Here is a 24,362-nt window from a genome sequence, read left to right as displayed (position 1 = left end):
CGAGGCATGAAGAGTGCAGCATGTGTATCACTACCTCCCCTCCAGATTCCGTGTCAAGTTTCACGAGTCAGTTACACCCCTTTCTTTCTGAGACCACAGGCAGGCTTAGAATCTTCTGAACATAGGACTCCAAGTAGCCTGTTGGTGAGATTAAGGACCTAATATTAAAAACCAGTTGCCATCTGTATAGCTTGATTTATTTATCTCATACGTGAGGAAACCATGACCTAGAGAAGTAATACTTATCCAAGCTGGCACAGCTGACTAGTATGAAAGACTATATAAAGTATATAAAGTATGTGGTATATAAAGAATGCAGCCAGGGTGCAAGTCTCCTCACTCCCAGGTGAGTATTCTTTCTATTTTAGATGCTCTGTGTTCATTTTAACATGGCTATGCCTCTTGTTTGCTTTAAAATGTATTTTCCCAGCGGGTGATGGGCATTGAGGAGGGCACTTGTTGGGATGAGCACTGGGCGTTGTATGGAAACCAATTTGACAATAAACTATATTAAAAAAAAATAAAATAAAATTTATTTTCCCCTAATGATAGTGGCACTTCAGGAAGGTGGGATATGGAGAGATGGTGGTAGCACTTAGATGGATGGAAAAAAATAGGTAGGCATGAGATTTCACTTTGTGTGTGTGTGTGTGTGTGTGTGTGTGTGTGTGTGTGTATGTCCTTGTAAGCATTTCAACCATGTGAATACAGACGTATTTAATTCTTTTTAAGTAAATTCAATTTAGGGGCGCCTGGGTGGCTCTGTTGGTTAAGCATCTGACTTCAGCTCAGGTCATGATCTCACGGTTCGAGAGTTTGAGCCCCATGTTGGGCTCTGTGCTGACAGCTCGGAGCCCGGATCCTGCTTCGGATTCTGTGTCTCCCTCTCTCTCTGCTCTTCCCCTACTCATGTTCTGTCTCTCAATCTCTCTCCAAAATAAATAAACATTAAAAATTTTTAAACAAAAGCTTTAAAGTGAATTCAATTTCAAGATGTGGTTTAATAAGCTCTTCAAAAATGCAGAAGTGCAGAGCATCTCCATAAATGATATTTTAGAAACCTTTCTTTTAGTTTTTTTTCCCCCACTGAATTTCTACAGAGGTCATATTTTAACAGATTTAGGTTGATTTATCTTTGTAACTTCAATCATCTTCTGAGAAAGACTAGAGCTTGGAAAACATTTCTTGCCATGTCTCTTCCTGACGTGTACGGTTGGAGAGCTCACATTTTCTTTTGTGTAGCTCTTTGCTACTCGAAATGTGGGCCCCAGGACAGCAGCATCTGCCTGACCTTGGTGCTTGTTAGGAATGCTGAATCTTGGGCCCCATCTCGGGCTGGCTGAATCTGAATCTGCACTTTAACGAGATCCCTAGGTGATTCAAATAGATATTAAAGCTTTAAAAGCACTGGACTAGATTACATAGCAATTGCCATTTTGGCCAAAGCTAGTGTCCTGAGGTGGCAAGCTGGAAGGTACAGTAAAAAAAAAAAAAATCATCCCTCTTATTAGATATGACAAATTTAGGCCTGATCCATAACTTTCCATTGCAAAGGGAGTCATAATTGGTTTTTAAGCAGCCACAGTGGAGCTCGAATCTCTGCTGGTCACTGTATTAGGTCAACAATGAGGATGATGTTGACAATAATAATTATAATAAATTTATAGTGTATTAGATATGATACTAAATGCTTTACAGGTATTATTTTAATGCTCACAATAACCCTATCTATTCCCATTGATAGATCAGTTAAAAAATTACCAGGTAGTCTTTTCCAGCCTGTTTTTCTCTACTCCAGAGGTTAAAGGCTAAAAACTACATTTCCCAATGGCCCTTTGTAGCAACATGGATGGAACTGGAGAGTGTTATGCTACGTGAAATAAGCCATACAGAGAAAGACAGATACCATATGGTTTCACTCTTATGTGGATCCTGAGAAACTTAACAGAAACCCATGGGGGAGGGGAAGGAAAAAAAAAAAAGAGGTTAGAGCGGGAGAGAGCCAAAGCATAAGAGACTCTTAAAAACTGAGAACAAACTGAGGGTTGATGGGGGGGTGGGAGGGAGGGGAGGGTGGGTGATGGGTATTGAGGAGGGCACCTTTTGGGATGAGCACTGGGTGTTGTATGGAAACCAATTTGACAATAAACTTCATATATTGAAAAAAATAAAAAAAAAATAAAAACTACATTTCCCAGAAACTAAGGTGCAGGCATGCCACCCAACTGTATCTACTCAAGTCTTAGAGCCATAAGGGTGCAATGTGCAAGGGAAGCCATCCTCTGGGACATTGGATCTTCTGCTCTGTATGCAGGTGGGGGTATCTGGTTCAGCTGGGGCGGCTATAATGGAGTGTTTGGCATTTCGTTTCAGGGCCCTTAGGTGCCCCGCTTTGGGGTGGCTGTGTCAGTGGTGGTTAGCTACTAAAAAACCACAATGTTGCTGGGCAGTTGTCTTGCCTGTGTTGTTTCTGAATATGTGGTATCTGAGAACGATTCACTGCACCTTCTTTCCCCAGAGCTTCTGGGCACTGCTAAATGTCTTTTAATAAATTCCTGTATTACCTTTTTATCTTTCCTAAAGTGGACTCTATTTGCCAGTGAGATCCCAGTAATTGAGATCAGTTTTCCAGAGAAGAAGGTGAAGTTTACAGTATTGTAATGCAGAGATTTGGGGTTAATATTTCCTTGAATAGCAGTAATGAAGATGAAACTTCTGTTAAAGGGACCAGTGTTTTCTAAGATTAGTTTTGTTGCAATTCTAGAAAAGTTCAATACCTAAAACAAATATATCCATGTGGCCAAGTCAAGTAGAGAACCCAAACAATTATCTAGGTAACTCATGAAAGGAAGAAAGAGAAGAGGAAGGAAATAAGATTTCTTTGAGTGCCCATTTTGTGCCAGGGACCGAATTAGAGGCTTCTGTAAACATTAACAAGGGGATTGTAAAATAAGAATTATACAGTATAATGGTTGGCAGGCAATGGTGGCTGGTGTTCAGGCTGATCAAGAGCAGTCAGAATTTTTATTAAAATCTGTTTGGAAGGAGATCAATTGTACACCATTAGAAATGCAATAAAAATGCTAATAAGCAATAATAATCTATTATGAACTTCCTGGGGAAAAAAAATAGATGCCATACGAGCAAGTCAGGTAGGTGGATAATCTTGGTTGCAAATTACTTACCAAAAGGCATGAATGACCAAGTTAGGGCCGCACAGAGAACCCCTTCTTAGCTTCTGTTCCCTATTGCTTGCTTACCATGATTGTCCACTTCCTGTTTTCAGCCTCTGGGAATACTAGTGATCGTGGAGAATAAAACACTTCATCATCCACTTCTTCTGGCTTTCTGGGCAAGCAGTGTAAAAATGTCCAGTCAGAGGCAGCAACTTTAGCAGTCTAAAGAAGAGATGGGATAAGACCGTGTTTTGACTATAATACGTGGCTATCAAATTTGTCTTGTCATTTATTTATTTTAAAGTTTATTTATTTATTTTGAGAGGGGGGGAGAGAACACGAGCAGGGGAGGGGCAGAGAGAGAGGGAGAGTGAGAGAATCCCAAGCAGGCTCCGCGCCGCCAGCACAGAGCTCGATGCGGGGCTGGAACTCAGGGACCGTGAGATCATGACCTGAGCCAAAATCAAGACTCATACACTTAACCAACTGAGCCACCCAGGTGCCCCTGTCTTCTTCAGTATTTAGATATACATATGGCACTGAGTCAGAGACCAAATGCAAAGGCAGAGACAAAGGGGCAGAGTGATGGTTTAACCTCAAGGCACGGAAGGAAAACGTAAATGGTACTTTCAACGTAGGGAATTTTATCGTCATTTTCTTTGATTTGGGAGATCATCACTCCGAATTAAACCACTCACTCGTTTTATGGTTCTCTGTCTAGAGGGATTGCGGACATTTCAGTAAAGAGCCCTGTTGGTACAATATGTGGCTGATAGCAAAAGTCACCCATTACACTCCAATGTATTTTAAAAGTCGCCCTTAAGGGACTGTGTTCTATTTTGAGCTCATCTCCAAGTTATGGATTTTAGCAGCTGAAGCATACTTCATCACTAATTAAAACACCTTTGAAAAAGAATGCTGAGATAGGAGTGCACAAAGCAGGATTATGGGTAGTATGCACTAGATGTTTCCTTAATGCAAAAGTCCTAACAGTTTTAATTTTCTCCTGAAAGCTGCATTTCCCCAGCCATTTCCATTGTTCACGTACAGATTCAAAACTGCATTCCCTCATAATTTCTTACCTCAAAATTACTGCCTATATACTAAAATTTTGTTTTACTTCCCATACTTATTCTAGGTTCAGAACCTTCTGAATTTCTAAAGTAATGGCAGAGGAACATGGAAAACGAATAACATTTGAACCAGTCATACATCAGTGGGATGAATGTTCTTCAAGCCTGCAGTCCCAGCACCACAAAAATGCCTAAGGCTGGTCAAGGCAAGTGCGAGGTAAACCACAAGGAATTTAGAATTTCTCCAAGAACCTGTTTACCTGTTTGCCACATATATGACAAAGGATTCACCATAATATATAAATAATTCCTATAACCAATAATAAAATGGTAAAAACAAATAGGAAATGGGCAAAGGATATGATAACAGTTTATAGAAAAACACATGGAAATGGCCAATAAACGTGAAAAGATGTTTAACTTCATTAGTAATCAGGGAAATGCAAAATTCTAAAAGCATGAGATATAGATTGTAAAAATGAAAAAATGTATGTAACAACTAAGGATGGAAAGAGTGCAGAGAGTATAAATTATTGATTCTTCTTGGATGGCTATTTAGCAGCATTTATCATATTTTTTAAAGTATATACCTCTTTACCTAGAAATTTTTTCCAGGGATCTATTCTCCAATAATACCTGAACGAAGAAATCTGTATAAGGATATACATTGCAGCATTGTTTGTAGTTGGGATAATTGGAAATAGCCTAGTTTATCAACATAAATCACGGTCCACTCATACTTTGGAATTTTATGCAGCCACTAAAAAGAATGAAAATTGTTTAAATAAATGGACAAGAAAATCTAAGATTTGTCAAGTGGAAAAAGTAAGAATAATATATCTAATATGCCTTTTATGAGAAATCAGTAGGGGTGTGTGTGTGTGTGTGTGTGTGTAGGCATATATAAATACGCAGGAAAAATTTTTTTTTTTAATTTTTAAAAGCCTGGACGACTCAGTTGGTTAAGCATCCGACTCTTTTTTTTTTTTAATGTTTATTTATTTTTGAAGGAGAGAGAGAGAGAGACAGAGTGTGAGCCAGTGAAGGGGCAGACAGAGAGGGAGACACAGAATCCGAATCAGGCTCCAGGCTCTGAGTTGTCAGCACAGAGCCCGACACGGGGCTCAAACTCACGAGCCGTGAGAACATGACCTGAGCCAAAATAGGACACTTAACCAGCTGGGCCACCCAGACACCCCTTAAGCATCCAACTCTTGATCTCAGCTCAGGTCTTGATCTCAGAGTTGTGAGTTCAGGCCCCTCATTGATTGGGCCCTGTGCTGGGTGTGGAGCCTACTTAAAAAATATATTTTTTTAAATGCACAGAAAAGGTCTGCAAAGAGGCACATGAAATTGTTGAACAGCGGCTACCTCTGGAAATAGTCACTTAAAGGAATGAAGGAAAGACGTTTTCACTTTTTATTTTTCAAACTTCACTCTATTGACATGGATAAATAAGGAGCTTCTGTATTTATATATTGCTGGGGCGCCTGGGTGGTTCAGTCAGTTAAGCGTCTGACTTCAGCTCAGGTCATGATCTCACAGTCTGTGAGTTCGAGCCCTGCGTCAGGCTCTGTGCTGACAGCTCAGAACCTGGAGTCTGCTTCAGATTCTGTGTCTCCCCCTCTCTCTGCCCCTCCCCTGCTCATGCTGTCTCTCTCTGTCTCAAAAATAAATAAAAACATTAAAAAAATGTATATTTATATATTGCTTTATCAATAAAATACCTATTGCAACTGCTCAACCCCTTTCTCCACCAAAACAGACTAGTTGCTCTGCTGACAAAATCCCAATGTCCATTTGCCTTGTAGAGTATTCCTCCAAAACAGTGGTTCGCAAAGTGTGACCCTGGAGCAGCATCATGGGGGAACTTGGTCCAGATGCCAGTTCTTGGGTTCCAACTCTGACCTACTAACTCAGAACCCCCTGGGGAATGGGGTCCTGCTCTCTCTGTATTAACAGCTCCAGGCAATTCTGAGGCATTTTCAAGATTGAGAAGCCTTGCTTCAGATATTAATGAAAGGCATCAGATTAGATAGGATCCCCCTGGGAATGCCCTGGAAGGAGTAAGCAAAACCAAACTGGACTTGAGAGTCCGTAACTACTAGAGGCAAGGACTAGCCTGAAGAACATAATTATGCTGCTTCTCTTAGAGGAGAAATCCGAAGAAACTGCGTGTGACAAGAAGTAACAGTGTCTCTAGAGAAAATGCCTCCGTGCCTCCGTTGCTGTGAGAGGGAAAAGCTTGCTTCTTCCTTCTGCCTGGGTTTCAGATTCCTTCACCCAGGACAGAAGTGTCTTTCCAAAGGACATAGCTAATCTTCAGGAGGAGAGAAATCCCTGGAGGATACAGTCAGCGAGTCCTTTACAGGGAATGAAAGAACAGTCTGCCCTCCCCAGAGTGAATGAGTGATTAGATGGTGCTGGCCTTTCTGAGTGGAATTAATGAACCTTCCGAGAGGCATCAATTTGTACCTTCATTGTAACCTGGTAACCTTGGAAAGCCTGGAGCCGCTTTTTCTTCTCCTCTTCTTGTCCCATGCTTATCCAAGTGTCTGTAATTAACACGTTGCCTCCACGAGCCGCTTCCAAGGGATCGTGCGTCAGCGACATCTTGGTGCCGTTCTAGCATACACAAGCGTGCCAGTTAAACAACTGGGGCAGAGAAAGGCGATTGTAACTTTACATATAAGGGCCATACCTCCTTGGCATACTGCTCTGCCAGCTTGGTTACACTGGGATCCGGCTCATAACCCTGCAGGGGGAAGAATTCAACCGTTTGTTAGGCAATTGTAATGTATTAGGCTGTCTTATATATGTGTTCTTTTCCTTTCAACAATATTCTCGCTCTCCTTCCCTTTGTTGCTTTAAGTCGTAGCTCAATGCGCATTCGGCAGAATTTGCATCTAGAATGTAAAGCTTAATAGTGCTTTTTGGAATTTAAAAAAATTGGTAAACTGAATAGGTAACCCATCTTTCTTTTATTATCTTTGACAGCTTTAATTATCAAGATAAACAGGGCGTGGCGCTTTCCAGCTCTTGGTAGTGCCTCTTCTTGTTCCTCTAATAGCCTAAGAGGATCGTATACATAATTCTACTAATTATGCTAATGAAATTTTATCTCAGTCTTTCCACTTTGAGCTGTGTGGGGTTTTTTTTTAATGCTTTTTCTTCTGGAGTGCTTTTCCCCACTCATTTCTTATGGATAAACGCTTTCGGGTCTCAGCTCAAATACTTCCACCTCAGAAGAACATTCCCAGAGCACCCCAGCGAGGCACTAACAGGCCAGGTGCACACCCCTTATTCTTCTGTACTCACTAGAGTGTTCTGAGTGCAGGGCGCGTGCTTAGAAGTGGCATTTACACAGCAAGTACACTACTTTTGCTCAAATATATGTGAATGGGACGGTTTGGCGAGAGCAGGGTCGGGGCTTGGGTGAGACAAGCGAGGTGCCTGGGACACAAAGTCTGAGCAGGCCTGTCAGGGTCTTTGCAGGGACAAATGGCGCACCCTAAGAGCTTTGCTTACTTAGCCTAGTCTCAACTCCAGGTGAGGGGACATTGCGGGGGCACTAAAGCCCCCCAGGCTATTCTAGACCCCACAGATACTCTGCTTCCTCCCTCCTCACCCTCCCATCTGCTTTGTACACAGCAGCAAGAATTGTTTTCTCTGAAGCCTGCAATGTTTACTACTTGTTTCTGAAGTCAAAGCTGATTAAGAGTATCAAGGCTCCCCCCACCCCAACCCCAACATTCCCTGTTTCTGTCTCTTTTAATTCTCCTCGACATCTTGCTGCAGGAAAGCCAATCTTATTGTTATCCCTGTACATGTCTTGCCCTTTTCTGCCATCTCAGCCTTTCAGCCTTGAACACCCCCCGCCCCCGTCCCCTCCTGGGTGTCTTCATTGGAACATGTCAGCTACTCTTTCATCAAACCTCTAGCCCAGCCTCACCTCTAGACCCTCCGTATGGAGGTCTTTTCAGTCCAAACACCACAATTATTCTCACCGCCCCCTCCATCCTTCTCATTTTCCTCAAATCTTAGCACTTCTTATGAGCTGGTTTTTATAAATTCTCAGCAGAGCATTGTGGTGCACACTGTGATATGCCACTCGGATCCCCGCTTCACGAATAAAGGACCTATTCCCCCAGCTGCTGGGTGTGCTGCCAGAAGGTGGCTTTCAGCCGTCAGCCCTCTTGGGGCACCGCCTCAGCTGCAGATAGCGGACTCATCCAAGGTCACATACCCTTCGGGGGCGACCTTCATTCAATGACTGATTGACAGGAGGGGATGGAAACCCTCCTCCCTCCTCCCAACTTGAGAGCAGCTCTAAATGGCCATCTCAGATCTAGAAGTCTCAGTAAGGCCAGAGGAGGCTGCTGTTGGGCCTGCCCTGCAGCTCGGCTTCTTCCCCTGCCCATTCCTGCTTCCTTCCCTGCCCTTCGGCAGGTGTTGATCTCCAGAGCATGTCCTAATAAATACCCTGTACGCCAAACTCTGTCTGAGACTCTGTCTCAGAGTCTACTCCTGAGTACCTCAACCTGCAGCAGGCACGTTAAGGTTTATTCATTTGAAACCGGTTTCTATTTGCACATAATTGTCTACCATAGTTCCTTCTCTCATTACAGAATTCGTGAAAGCAGCTACGCATGATGTTGATGATGATGGCTGCAGACATTTTAGAAGCTATTAACCCCCTCAATACCCATAAATTCTGGAGGTTTTTCTTATCAGGATTTGGGGAAGGTAATTAATAAGGCTTGGCTGATTTAGTAACTAATATCGTGACCATTCATACTGGTAAACATAAATGAAGAGACTTAGCCAATACCCCGTGTGCCTCCTGCCCTGAAAATTTAGCCTTCCCTTTAGACAGCAGGTTTTATACTCCTTACATATAATCATTCTTACAGAAGGAATCAATAAGTACTTAGAGAACCAACAGAGAGGTTTGGGAATTAGAAAATCACCCAACCTTGCACGCACTGGGCCATGACTGAGAATACAAAGAAGAATTCTTTACTCACAGCTCAGCCTTCAATACGAAATCACTCATTGGCTTTTACATAAATCTTAAAACCAGAGGAAGAAGGTGATTAACAAACCCAGTTCAGTCTAAAATTCACTTAGAACAATGTTAAAATCATTACCGTCAATAGTTTATGGAGCAATTTTACAATCAAGGACAAAATTATGTTTTCTCGAACATGTAAGTTATTCTCGGCTGAAGAATGGGGAAATAGATTAATTATGGCCTTGGGAACTTCAGGGCTTCTTTTTAAAAAAAATTTTTTTTATGTTTATTTATTTTTGAGACAGAGAGAAACAGAGCATGAGCGGGGGAGGAGCAGAGACAGAGAGAGAGAGACACAGAATCTGAAGCAGGCTCCAGGCTCTGAGCTGTCAGCACAGAGCCCAACGTGGGGCTCGAACCCATGAACCGTGAGTTCGTGACCTGAGCTAAAGTTAGACGCCCGAGGGGCTGAGCCACCCAGGCACCTCAAGGGCTTCTTAAATTTACAATAAATCTCCTAGCTTTATCTTTAAAGGAAATAGGCCTACTTATAAATTAATGGAACAACTTCTGTACTATCAGACTTTCCTGAAGGTTTTTTAAAACTCTTACTCCCACCGAAATTTAGCCAAGTTTTAGTACTCTTTATCATTTAAATGAGTTTCTGCATGAGAACAATACTGAAATCACTTTGTAATATTAGAATTTTTTTCCTTTGGTGTTAATAAAACATCTTTGACATGCAATGAAATGTTTAAATCATATAGTTCTCTGACAGAATAAAGCCTTTCCAGAAACATCTTCTAGCAGGGAACAATTATTGTTAATATACGCTTTATCTGTAAAAACTAAATACAATAATAGTTTGCATTAATACAGAGCCTTTCTTCAAATTAGAATTATAGCCAGAGTGTGCGCTCTTTCCATAATGTGAACAGGAACCGCCTTAAGCGCGTGTCAGATCTGACCCTTTATTTCAGTTTACACTGAAGGAAAGAGAGTGATCTCTCTGAGTCCCCAAAGTTGACTATAAGCGGGCAGCTTCTAATACATGCCATTGTCCGTGCCTGACATTGCTTCTATGGCAAGTGTATTAGGTAGAACAATATCCTCCAAAAATTCATCCTCAGTCAGAACCTCAGAATGTGACCTTTTTGAGGAGGGTCTTTGCAGATGGATTAGGGTGGGCCTAAATTTAACATGACTGACGTCCTCATAAGAAGAGGGGCATCTCATGGGGCGCCTGGGTGGCGCAGTCGGTTAAGCGTCCGACTTCAGCCAGGTCACGATCTCGCGGTCCAGGAGTTCGAGCCCTGCGTCAGGCTCTGGGCTGATGGCTCAGAGCCTGGAGCCTGTTTCCGATTCTGTGTCTCCCTCTCTCTCTGCCCCTCCTCCGTTCATGCTCTGTCTCTCTCTGTCCCAAATAAAAATAAAAACGTTGAAAAAAAAATTTAAAAAAAAAAAAAAGAAGAGGGGCATCTGTACGGAGAACATAAAGGAAAGAACATGGAGGCAGAGACTGGAGGGATGCAGCCACAAGCCAAGGAAGCCTGGGGCTGTGGGGAGAGAGACTAGGAAGGATCCTCTCCTGGAGGCTTCAGAGAGCATGGCACTGCCACCATCTTGATTTTGGACTTCTAGCCTCCAGAACTGTGAAGTAATACATTTGTGTTGTTGTAAGCCCCCCAGTTTGTGGCAATTTGTCATGGCAGCCCTTGCAAACGAAGGCAGTAGGGCGCATTGACTCAAACTGGTTCGGCAAGAACACTGGGGAAAAGCATTTTGTTTTCTTTTTCTTTGGCAGGATGCAGCAGACGATGCTGGTGCTGTACCCAAATGCCATCCTAGGATCTCTTTTTACAGCTTTCCCCCCTCTCCCCATTTCAGTAGGCTTGAAACAGCACTTGCAGCCCTTCTTCAGAAGACAGCGCTCTGGCTTCTCAGCTGTGTGTCCTGCCAGAATCACCAGGGGATTTGCTACTCTCCCTCCCCCTGCTGCCCTTGACCAATGACCGATTCAAAGGATGGAAGCCCACCTTCCTTGCTTGGGTTGAGACAATGCTGGGGCATAAGTTACACTCCCGAGCTCACCCATGGGATCAGGCGGAAGCTTCCTTCTGTGGGATAGTGCCCAACATGGCATTAGAGTGAGCAAATCATATAGTTTGCCTGGCAGTCTCCCACTTTTAGCAATGATGGTCCAATGTCCCTGGAAAGTCCTCAGTCTTGGGCAAACGGGATAGGTTAGTCACTATAAATGGCCCTCTTGCTTAGATCCTTCCCTTTCTCTGTCCGTCTCCCTTTGGAGTACTTCTTTAATAAGTCCCCTGTACACAAATCCTCATCACAGGGTCGCCTTGTGGGGAACCTGGCCCAAGACTGGTGCAGGAAGGGGTGAAGAGGGCAAAAAAGCCTTGGGGATTTGGATATGTCCTATTGGAGAAATTCAGCCATTAATCCACATCGTGTAACTCATGTTCCCGGTGATTGGCAAATAAACATCTCAAACTCAAAAACAGAAGCAGGGAGTAATTTTTAGGCCTCACACATTCCCCTCTGGATATCTTAGCTTATCCAAGTGAACCCTAACACTGAGTACAAACAGCAAACACATGCCTGGTTAGAAGCACAGTAGTGCACATTAAGTGTGAATACTCATCTCTTAATAAGAGGACCAGTTCTATCTTTTACTTTGTTTCTGAAATGGTTTCTGTTTTGGAGAGTTTTCCCTTCCAAGACTCCTGATAGGATATTAGTAGCCAATCAGAAATATTATGGGGAAAATATCCAGTAGCAATGGGGTATTTAACAGGTTCTGTGGGGATCCTTCAGGACTGGTTTGTGTATGAGTCTCTTATAGGGTTATTTTTTACCCTCTAAAAAGCCTATTTATTTTGTATGAGGCTGGGGGTATCTTAACAGAGGGCTTCTCCTGGGAGATCTACACTTTTTTATTTGGGTGTATTTACTTACAGATTTATGTCATTATGTAGGTAAAATATTTGCACGTTAAGAAATTCAAACCATGTAAAAAAAAAAAAAGAAATTCAAACCATGTAAAACGATATACCATGAAAATAAAGTCTCCCTCCTTTCTCTGTCCTTGAACCTCCCAGTTCCCCTTCTCAGAGGCAGCTACTGTTACAAGCTTCTTACATATCAAAAGGGTTACTTTGGACCTATGAAAGAAGTCATGCTTCCCCTGCATTCTGTGTGAGATTAGCGGCAGGGTAGGAAGTATATGGAGGGCACTGTCACAGCCATGAAGGACTCAGATTTAAAAAGCTAAAGGGCTCCTGGAGTTGAGTTTGAAGCACTAAACTGATGTAGATGCCATCATTGTGCCCTTCACATTAGATTGACATTTTTCTACTAAATTGCAGTATTAGAAAATGACAACATCCTCTCCATGCCTTGGGAGTTGTATGCTGTCTGGATTTCATTGCTTTCTTCAGTCTTTGTGGTAGCAATGCACAAGGATGCCAGTCATCATAATGGCTGGTTTTAGGGCATTCAAAGGGATAATTCAGACAGGCTTTTAAAAAAGACTCACAGGATGAAAGGCATCAGCCAAGATTATCTCTTAGGGTAGAGATGGGAAATTGGGCACTCAAGAGGCCAGATAGCTGTAATAGTAAGGTTGGTAACGTAAACTAAATTTCGTGGCCTCACCTGTGCTTGCCTTGAATGGAAGAGAGGTTTGTTTTCACTGGGTAATTGCATCTGGGATGATTTAAGAGAGAGTTAGTCTCAACAAAGAGATTTTCCCTACCTTTGGAGTAGCCGCCTGAAGGTGCATCCCAAATTTTGCGGCACTCATCATGATAGAATGCAAAATGTTGTTCCCATCCCCAATCCAGCTGAGGGTAAGGCCTTTCAGAGAGCCATAGTGTTCCTAAAAGGCAAGCGAGAAGATTATATCCAGGAGGAAATCCACTTATGTGAAACAATTATTAGGGCTAAAATGAAGGAAACAGTCTTCACCTAGTTTTTAATACTTTGTTGGAATGAATAAACTTTTTTTTGCATTATACAGGGCCATTCAATAACATGAATGTGCAATCCCAAAAAATAGCAAAACAACTTAGTATCTTAAACCAAGACATCATATGAACTTGTACAGAGACTCTTATTTTCATACATTTCAAATCTGAATCTTTGTTGTATTCTTTTATTCATTCATTCAACAAATTGAGTGCCATCAATGTCTAGAGGCTTTCCTTGGTCCTGGAGATAGAACAATGAAGAAAGGAGACAAAAAAATATCACTGCCTTTGTGGAGCTTACATTCATTGGTATTAGAAAGGGGAAATACAATGCACCTGGAACAGTGGAACATGGTGGCTGTGTTCCCATTTATACGAAGTTAAAAAACATGCTCATCAATATTCTTGGTTGTTTATGGATACAGATGTGTAAAGTATAAACACATGCCTGGGAATTATAAAAACAAACACCAGGATAATAATTTCTCTGTGGGGTGAGAGGAAATGGGATCAGGGAGACTTACACAGTAGGCTTCAACTCTACTTGAAATATTTTATTTAAAAACAAAAAAATTCTGAAGTTAGATCTGACAAAACTATGTAAGGGGCCCAAAGGTGTTTGTTTGCTTTTTCTTGAAGTGTCTGTAGGTTTCACATATTTCATATATTTAGAAAGATAATATTTAAAAAAGAGAAAGGCGAAGCAATTTGGAGTTCGCAGAACTATTAGATGGCTAAGCTAGGATTTAAATTCAAGCCCATCTGATTTAGATTGTGTTCTTTTTTTTTTTTTTTTTTTTTTTTTTTTTAAATTTTTTTTCAACGTTTATTTATTTTTGGGACAGAGAGAGACAGAGCATGAACGGGGGAGGGGCAGAGAGAGAGGGAGACACAGAATCGGAAACAGGCTCCAGGCTCCGAGCCCTCAGCCCAGAGCCTGACGCGGGGCTCGAACTCACGGACCGCGAGATCGTGACCTGGCTGAAGTCGGACGCTTAACCGACTGCGCCACCCAGGCGCCCCTAGATTGTGTTCTTAATAAGCTGCTGTTTATTCGTTCAACTCCTGCTTTGAGTATCTTCTATATGAAGGCATTGCACCAGGTTCTACAGGGGACAGTATGATGCATAGGACATTTGTAATCTAGTAATGATAAAGCCCCAGGCGGAAGCATTAAATTATCTGGCATATATGTAAAGCCACACCTGCAAACAGCCACTTGGTATCCTACATTGTTGTATCATCTTTGGATGAATTTTATCCTCATCACCAAAGAGTTTCATTTTGAGTTTAACTTCACATTCATATGTGCATTGCTTATCCAAATAAGGAGGAATATGGACCTATCCAGTTTTCCCTGTCTTCCCAGAATAGTCCATCAACACGGAAACCGTGGTTGTCAGGATTCCTGGTGGCAAGCCCGTGTAGATTGGCTGTGGCAACCCAAAAGAGATGAATCTTTCAAAGTTATTCAAGTTTCTAATTTAAGGAGACATAGCTAAATTCGCCTCAGTTCTCTAAATTCTACATGTTCTTAACTCCTAAACAATCAGTATATTAAAATGATAGAAAATGGCCTCCTTCTCAGAAAGCAATTTAGTGGTTGACCACTTTGAATATTCAAAGCATACTCTACCAGTCTTCACTCCCAAGCCACAGAGCCTGATGTATGCTGGATTACATAAAGCTTTTCCATTCTGCATGCTCCAGCCTTCTCTGTTCATCCATTGTGTTAAATATGTCACCAAAAAGCAAAGTAATTGAGAGAACAGGGGATGAAAGGGGGGCTAAAAGAGGTTGGGAGTTGGGTTGAGAACAGAAGGATCTTCGGATCTGTTTTTAACAATGTCCTGTCATCCTTGGATATTTGGTATGCACACATATGCTATCATTCTTTGCCAAGATGATATTTGAAAACAAAACATCAATACCATGACTTAAATGGCTCTATTTAGAACTAGTCAGGAACAATTTGATGATTTTGCTCTTGTGGAAGGCAAAGAATGAGCCAACCTGGAGTGTGAGGTAATCAGCCAGGATCTGGATAGGATGGTACAAATCGGACAGCCCATTGATGATTGGGATGGATGCTTCTTTAGCCAGGATATCCAGATCTGATTGTTTATACACTCGAGCCAGCACTGCATCTGTCATGCTTGACAACACGCTGTAGCAAACCAAGAAAAGATAATCTAAGTTAATTATGCTTATTAATTCCTTCTTTAATACATGGTCTTAAACAGGAATAAGAAATGCTAATAAATTAGAATTTCTACTAAGTTACAGCTACCTATCAACATGATAGGTTTAAAAGCTAATAGTAAACATGTAGTCATTACAGAAGCCAGATGGTGTTCCAAAGGTCTTATCCAGTGACCGCTAATTTTACTATTTTTTACAAAGCAATCGTGGGCCTAACAGTCCTGATGATGAATTATAATTGGTAAGTGGCAGTTGGTAGAGTTTTAAGGGACAAGGCTAAAAACAAGGTACATTAATGACCTTGCATGTGGCTAATTTTCTTTTGCATTATCCCAGAGACAAATACACATATTCACTATAAAATTGAAAGTACCAGTGTGGCAGCCATGAAGGTGCACACACACATTGTCCCACAACAGAGAACCTTCTGGGAGGAGTCCCATTAGCTGACAAACTCCAGCTGCTGTACTTTTGGGATACACTGCAGTGTTCCCACTAAGGCCACACTCCCCCCAGGCTGTTCCCAGTGGGGGCACCAGAGTTGAGCTCCAATGGGCACTCTTTGCTCCAAGGTCCCCCACTGGCCTGGCTGAGACTTTCTCAGAGCTGTGCTGCAGTCTCTGGTTCTTTATACCCTACTCCCTCCTTCCTCTTCTTTCACTGGGGTCAGACCTGCATCGTGCTCTGAAGGCTCTCCCTGCCTACTCCTGCTTCCTCCCTCCTTGATTCTTCACAATTGTTTCCCCCTACAGATCTCTTGCATGTCTCATTCCATCTTGCAGTCTGCTCCTCCATGAACTTGAACTGACACAGCCCACAATAAATTCCTGCAGGGGCTCAGCCTGAGGAGGTATTCAGCCCTTGTCCCTGCACTCTGCATAGCTATTGGCATCTGGGAAAATATCAGAAAGCGCTCAATATCATAAACACAAAAATCCACCCAGAAAGCAAGACAATCCAAATTGTAGCCATGAATTCAAACAACACACAGAAAAATAGATGTTATTATTCTCATTTTATAGAAGAACCTAAGACACAAAGAGGTGAAGTAACTTGCCCGTTATCATGCAGCTAATCAAGTCAGAGGAGCTCATATTCAAATTAAAGTCAGTTTAACTCTAAAGTCCATTACAACACATTGCCTCAATTTTGCACATGAAAACATCTGGAAGGAGAGCCTTGGATCCAGATTTTAACTTTTTTCCATGCATCAGAGTGATGGTGGTTCCTCAGCTAAAGCTAACAAACTAGCAAGGATAGCCTTTGGCTTAAAATCTTGGTTTCTTATTATTTAAAGGGAAACCCGCACAATAAAGGCTCCTAACCAGGGGTGCTTGGGTGGCTCAGTCGGTTAAACATCTGACTTCAGCTAAGGTCATGATCTCACAGTTAGTGAGTTTGAGCCCCACGACAGGCTCTGTGCTGACAGCTCCCAGCCTGGAGCCTGCTTCAGATCCTGTGTCTCCCTCTCTCTCTGCCCCTCCCTAGCTCACACTCTGTCTCTTTCTCTCTCAAAAATACATAAACATTTAAAAAAATCCAACGGTTTCTAACCATTTGAATTTTAAAGAATTCTTTTTAATGGCAAAAATTGGAAAACCTCTCATGATAGTAGTTAGAGTAGATATAGTCATAATTATAGAGTATCTGGTTTGGGGTTCCTATTCTGGTTCTGTAACTTACTAGCTATGTGACCTTGGACATGTTCTTTCATTTCTCTGTGACTTGGTTTCTTCATCTGTAAAACCATAATAATATCTATCCTATTGAGTTATTCTGAGAATTACATTAGATTACCTATTTAAAGTATATAGTATGATGGCTTATTCATGGTAAGAGATCAAAAAGTGGTAGATATTATTACCATGTCAAAAGAAACTGCAACTCAACACAGTTGAAAAATCAAATAGTCCAATTTAAAAGTGGACGGAGGACCTGAATAGACATTTTTCCAAAGACATACAGATGGCCAACAGACATGGAAAAAATGCTCCAATCACTCATCATCAGGGAAATGCAAATAAAAACCACAATGAGGTATCACTGTACACCTGTCCAAATAGCTAAAATGAAAAACATGAGAAACAGTAAGTGTTGGCAAGGATGTGGAGAAAAAAGAACCCTCACGCACTATTTACAGGAATGCAAATTGGTGCAACCACTATGGAAAATAGTATGGAAGTTCCTCAAAAAGAATTAAAAATAGAATTACTATATGATCCAGTAATTCTATTGGGTATTTACCCCAAAAAATGTAAAACACGAATTCAAAAATATATATGTACCCCTGTGTTTATTGCAGCATTATTTACAATAGCCAAGATATGGAAGCAACCCAAGTATCTATCCATAGATGAATGGATAAAGAAGATGTGGTATACACATACACAATGGGATATTACTCAGCCATAAAAAAGAATGAGATCAAGGGGCACCTGGGTGGCTCAGTTGGTTAAGCATCCGACTTTTGATTTGGGCTCAGGTCATGATCTCCCAGTTTGGTTTGTGAGTTTGAGCCCCATGTCAGGCTCTGTGCTGACAGTGTGGAGCCTGCTTGGGATTCTCTCTCCCTCTCTGTTCACCACCCCCACTCCATTCTCTCTCTCTCTCTCTCAAAAAAAAAAAAAAATGAAATCTTGCCATTTGCAACAACATGGATGGACCTAGTGGTTTAACACTAAATGAAATAAATCAGAAAAAGGTAAATACCATATGACTTCATTCATATGTGGAATTTGAGAAACAAAACAAATGAACAAACTAAAAAAAGAGACAAGTAATAAAACAGACTCTTAAAATACAGAGAACAAACTAGTGGCTGCCAGAAGGGGATGTGGGTGGAGGGATAGGTGAAATAGATAAAGGGGATAAGAGTACACTTATCTTGATGAGGACTGAGAAATGTATAGAATTGTTGAATCATTATATTGTACACCTGAAAGTAATATAACACTATTAATTATACTTGAATAAAAAAATTAAAAAGAAAATTTTTTAAATGCGTAAAAACTAAAGGTAGTATATATTCGGTATGGTCTTCATAAATTTGTATTTTAATTATCATATATGTTTGGGAAATTAGTCCCTCTTATACATCTGAGACATTTTTTTTAAATTTTTTTTCAACGTTTTTTTATTTATTTTTGGGACAGAGAGAGACAGAGCATGAACAGGGGAAGGGCAGAGAGAGAGGGAGACACAGAATCGGAAACAGGCTCTAGGCTCCGAGCCATCAGCCCAGAGCCTGACGCGGGGCTCGAACTCGCGTACCGCAAGATCGTGACCTGGCTGAAGTCGGACGCTTAACCGACTGCGCCACCCAGGCGCCCCACATCTGAGACATTTTTACTCAATCTTTAGAAAATTATTGGTGCTTATAAAATTCAAGGGCCACTAAAAAAGTTCCCTGGCCCCAGAGATTAGAGAGTCAAATACTGAAAATCATATTCCTATAACAGTATCTCCTAGACTCAGACTTTTTTCAAATTTTCATGGATTTCTCATATCCATAATTCCCAGATTTTCAGATTTCATGGATCAGCAAAATTTCCAAAGCAATATGGAGATCAACATAAGATTCCCAACTTTTTGTTTAGTAAATTAAGGGCATGAAACAGGAAGCAAATATATACATATAATATGTTAATATCTTCATTTAATTAAAGAAAGGACATTTTAACACCCAAAAAGGTGTGAATGACCTAATCTCAAAGAATGATCCTTGGAATTGAATTAATTTAGCTTATGAAATTCACTATATTGTCTTTATTTTTCCTATTTTACCACTTCTGATAAAAACTTCTCATGGCGGGGCATCAGTGGAGGGGTCAAGTTTGGAAACCAGTGCTCTGAACTATCTAATCACATTGTATGTTGTCACATGAAAGAGGTGAATGAAAGAGCCACTTTAGAATTTTCTCTTGCAAAATAGGTGATAGTTGATGGTTGACTTGAGATGCAGGTTTTCAAATATTTGCTGCATATAAAAGTCACCTGGAAAAATTTTAAAATTCTTGGTGCCCAGACCATAATCTTTATCAATTTTGTCAGAAAAATAGAATCTCTAGGGATAGGTATTTTTTAAAACTTTCCAGGAGATTCCAGTGCGCATCCAAGGTTGACAACCAAAGCTAGCACCTCACTCCTCAGATCAACAACATCACCCTCACCTGGGAACTTGTTAAAACTGCAGAGTCACAGGCCCCACTCAGTTTCACTGAATCAGAATCTGCATTTTAGCAAGGTTTCCAGGTGGTTAATTTGCATATTAAAGTTTGAGATGCCTAATAAAGACAGAATTGAGGCCACCATATTTTTAAAAGTACCATTCTTTTCTTGGAACCCTAACCAGGCCAAAAAAAAAAAAAAAAAAAATCAAGAGATGGCAGCTCACAGAAACAGAGAATTTTGTCCATAATCTTGCGGCAGGGAGTGCTTTCTAGTTCAACTGAAGGAAAAAAAGCATCTCAAATCCTGAGAAATGAATAATCCACTCCACTAAAGCCTCCTCATTAGAATAACCAGCTGCCCTTTCCCATGGGATGCCCTAAGGCAATGGTCCCCAAACTTTGGTGTGTATCAGAACTAAATCAAGAACTAATAAACTACAGAGACCCACGTTCCTGAAATAGGGGAGAATCTGGGTCTTTGTACTATTACCAAGTTTCCTGGGTAACACAGGTAACCTTAAAAACGTTGAGAACCACTCTCCTAAGGCATAGGCTTCTATTTAAAATAGAAGAATTTTAGGCCTTCTTCCTTTTCTTCAAGATCTTAATACAAATTTCTTCCACAGTACAGATATACTGATGCTTCATATTATAGAATACAGGCTTTTAACTCTATCATGATGGAGTAAGTTAGATGGAGATAGATATCCCACTAAGGTCTATAACTATAATTATTAATTCCTTATTTCAGATGAATTAGTTAATTTTATTATACCTAAAATCCTATGAGAGAGAGAGGTAGCAGAGTGTTTGACTGGAAAAGACTTCTTTAAATATACATCACTTCCTAAAAAGTGTATGCAAATAGGATAAAAAAAAATTCTGGAATCTCATGGAAGGAAAATGGGATTTTACTTCTATTGTAGCTTCTCAAATAATTTTGGGGAGCTAGAACCATGGGCCTCCAACCTCTTATGGTTTCAAGAACTTTACAGTGTATTGTTGAGTTTTGTTAGATTTAGTGTGGTATTGCATGTAACTGTTATCTTAAACATATAGATGAGGAAACCAAGTCCTGGCAAACCTCAAAGTAGTTAGAGCAAGGTTAGAAAAGAATGAAGAAAGTTGAGGCTATAAGAGGGAGACATGAGGGGGCAATTGGAGGAGTCAATGTCCTATAGATACAAATTTTTCAAGAAGATCAAAAAAGGGCTGTTGTAGTTCCCTCCCTTGAACAATCCCAAGAGCTCTCGAAGCAAAGCAGCCAAAAGGGAAACATGAATTTACTTGCCCTGTTTATAATGCAAAGTTGGTATCCCTGGAAACCGTATGGCCTAATATTATGGGAAAGCACCTGGTCTGCTTTATTGAGGTTGCCCAACACCTCCTAGAAAAGAGGGTCTTGACCTTGGCTACCTGTCAGTACTCCCTATGCAGCTGTAAAAATCCTGATGCCACCTTCTGTCCTTTGAAAAGTTAAAGCAGAAGATGAGGTGGGGGATTCACATGAATATTCTTAAAGGTTTCCAAGTTATTCCGGTATGAAGATAAGACTAAGAACCAATGTCCTCAAAGATAAAGAGAGGAGGAGGGGGACGGTGGGATATCCTGCTGCTGGATGGAACTATGGATCAATGTGGAGGAGGAAAGTCTTAGTAGTTGCTGAAATCTCAAACTATAAGATAAGTAACGGGTAACAACATGGTATGCTATACTGGAAAGAACAAGATCTCATACACTTATAGAAGTATTTTCCTTTTAGCCCAGTCACTATCAAGAACAGTCCAGTGGCAGCAGCAGTGGCTATAATCTTTTCCCTCTCAACACTTGTAAGTATCCCTAGTGCCTAGAATTTGGTCTTAATATTGTTCTATTAAAAAAAAAAAAAGGAACCAGAAACTATTAGAGGATAGTCAATTCTATGTCCTTGCACTGGACAAAAATCAATATATGTCTGTAGCACCCTGTTGTTTCCAGGAAGCAAAAGCAATTTTATTTATGTTTATTTCTTTTATATTTCTTTCTCTTTTTAAAGTTTATTTATTTATTTTGAGAGAGAGAGCAAGAGAGAGAATCCCAAGCATGCCCCACGCTGTCAGCCCAGAGACTGATGCAGGGCTCAAACTCATGAACTGGGAGATCATGACCTGAGCCAAAACCAAGAGTCGGACACTTAACCAATTGAACCACCCAGGTGCCCCCCAAAAGCAGTTGTAAAATTGCAGAGGCAGTGCTAAAAGGGAAAAGAATCTACTTAAAGGAGCTCCTATTTGTCAAGTTGTGATCACTTATAGTAATAAAAATCATCAAATACAACAAGTTGTGCTTGTAGAAGTCCATGATGCTAAGAAAAGGGTTATTGTAAAGAAAATGTACAAAATATAATTGTAGTATCAATGAACAATGAGTATTACCACGTACGCTTCAATTTATTTACTTAAGAAAGTACTTCCATATAACTATATACGTACAGATAGATATTTGTGGGCTATTGTTAAGTATATTTCTGTTTATAAAGCATAGATGCATATCATTTTTAATATGTGTAAATCACAAAGAATTGCATTAACTTATAAAGCAAATTCCTAGAGACAGTAGAAACTGTACAATAAATGGACAGATGCCCTCAGCATTTGTGGTTTTATATAAAGTGAGGAAGAGTCCAACAGTTAACTAGCACCAGTTACAATATTCAATTTCCAATTAGAAAGATGATACAGCCATTTATTCCAAAATAACTTAGTTAACTGTCCTAAAGAAGAATCTAAATTTTCAGACACCTCCTGTCTCTCTGGGAATAAAACTTCTTGATGACCCAACTAATTCTAAAACAGTGTCATTAAGAAAGGCATATACTTTAAAATATCGCAACCAGGCTAGGTTAATATGTCATAAAAACATTACAGTGGGTCTGCCAGAGATTAAAAACAAAGAAAATCAAATTTAAAGGATACTTTATTTTTGGTTTTTGTAAAAAGTCAGAATTTATATGAAAAATGAAAATCGAGATCCTATGATAGACAGAATAATGCCCCCCCGAAGATGCCCATGCCCTAATACCCAGAACTTGTGATTGTGTTAGCTTAGATGGCAAAAGGAGTTTTGTAGATATGATTAAATTAAGGATCTTGAGACAGAGAGATTATCCTGGGGTGGGCCCAATAGAATTGCAGTGGTCCTCATAAGAGAGAGGCAAGATGTCGGAAAAGAGAGAAGATGCTAGCCAGGCTGCTGGCTTTGAAGGTAGAGGAAGCTGGAAAGGGCAAGGACTTGGATTCTCCCCTGGAGCCTCCAGAAGGAGCATAACCCCATGGAACCTTTAGACATCTGACCTTCAGAGGTGTAAAATAATAAATCTGTGTTGTTTTAAGTCACTAAATATGTTAAGGCACCGACAGGAAACCCATATAGATCCATGATAAAAAGTGAAAACTATGTCATAAAAAATATATTCAGCCTAGTGGTTAGCAGCTTGAGTGTATTTCATCTTGAACCTACCAAAATTGAGTATTTAGCAACCCATTCAACCTGCTTTCCTAGCCTCCTGAGATGACTTTTTTTTTTTTTTTTACCAGATGAGCCTGGTAAAATTACATACATAAGTTCTGAAAAGGTATAAAAGTAGTCTTTTGTAGAATTTCTGACAAATCAGCAATTGATAGAAGTTTAAATTCCAGGACCATATAAGGATAAGAATAAAAGTAGGGATGGGGCACCTGGGTGGCTCAGTCGGTTAAGCATCCGACTTCGGCTCAGGTCATGATCTCGCGGTCCGTGAGTTCGAGCCCCACGTCAGGCTCTGTGCTGACAGCTCAGAGCATGGAGTCTGTTTCAGATTCTCTGTCTCCCTTTCTCTCTGACCCTCCCCCGTTCATGCTGTCTCTCCCTGTCTCAAAAATAAATAAACGTTAAAAAAAAATTTAAAGAATAAACGTAGGGATAAGAATGTAAAACAACACCTATGATGTCAATAGCAGTGTGCCCAGTTTTGTTGTTAGAATATTAATCAGCTCTGTAATCAATATGCCATTTATATCTTTTCCTTTTAAAAATGTTTAGAGCATTCAAGGAAATCCGAAATGCTAGGCTTATGATTATGTTAAATGTTTAAAAGCATTTGATTATTTTTGCAATTAGTGTTTAAATGGTTGAGGAGACTTGTTTTGTTCATTTGACATGTATTTCATTTATTGGTTAAGTAGTATGTGAATGTTTAAAGAAGTTGTTCTGAAACTTGAACACGCATCAGAATCACCATGAGGGCTAGTTGGAAAACAGCCAGTTGTGTCTCTCAGTAGGTGTGGGTTGGGGCCCCAAAGAATTTGAATTTTTTTTTAATGCTTATTTATTTTGGAGAGGGAGAGAGAGCAGAGTGAGGGGGGCACAGAGAGAGTGGCACAGAGGATCCGAGGCGGGCTCTGCACTGACAGCAGAGAGCATGATGCAAGGCTCAAACTCCTGAACCAGAAGATCATGACCTGAAGTCCAACGCTAACCAACTGAGCCATCCAGGTGCCCCAGAATTTGCATTTCTAACAAACCCCCAGGTACTGCTTATGCTGCTAGTTTGGGGACCACATTTCAAGAACCACAAAGGAATGTTAGCTATTTTATGTTTCAAGGAATGCTAAATGCTTGATAAATTCACGAGACTAATATGTTGGACAGTAAACAAGGTACAAAAAGTAGGTCCATTCCTTTAGGCACAAAAAGCCCCTGGACATTAAAGCATCTATGGGCAA

At 40.6% G+C, this 24,362-nt stretch overlaps 1 protein-coding gene across 1 annotated transcript in view; it reads right to left on the bottom strand.

The window, feature by feature from the left end:
- Window positions 1–24,362, bottom strand: part of OTC (ornithine transcarbamylase) — a 62,272-nt gene that overhangs the window by 4,808 nt on the left and 33,102 nt on the right. The window contains exons 5-9 of the mRNA XM_004000400.5: window positions 15,263–15,416; window positions 13,036–13,158; window positions 6,951–7,004; window positions 6,725–6,874; window positions 3,261–3,398 (exon numbers count right to left, since the gene is read on the bottom strand). Of these exons, the coding sequence (XP_004000449.1) occupies window positions 3,261–3,398; window positions 6,725–6,874; window positions 6,951–7,004; window positions 13,036–13,158; window positions 15,263–15,416 (619 nt within the window). The remainder of the gene's footprint in view (window positions 1–3,260; window positions 3,399–6,724; window positions 6,875–6,950; window positions 7,005–13,035; window positions 13,159–15,262; window positions 15,417–24,362) is intronic.

This window comes from Felis catus, chromosome X, assembly GCF_018350175.1.
Source record: "Felis catus isolate Fca126 chromosome X, F.catus_Fca126_mat1.0, whole genome shotgun sequence".
In the NCBI taxonomy this organism is placed as follows: Eukaryota; Metazoa; Chordata; class Mammalia; order Carnivora; family Felidae; genus Felis; species Felis catus.
Note: the sequence above shows the minus strand (reverse complement) of the source record. Positions and strands in the feature narration are given on the sequence as shown.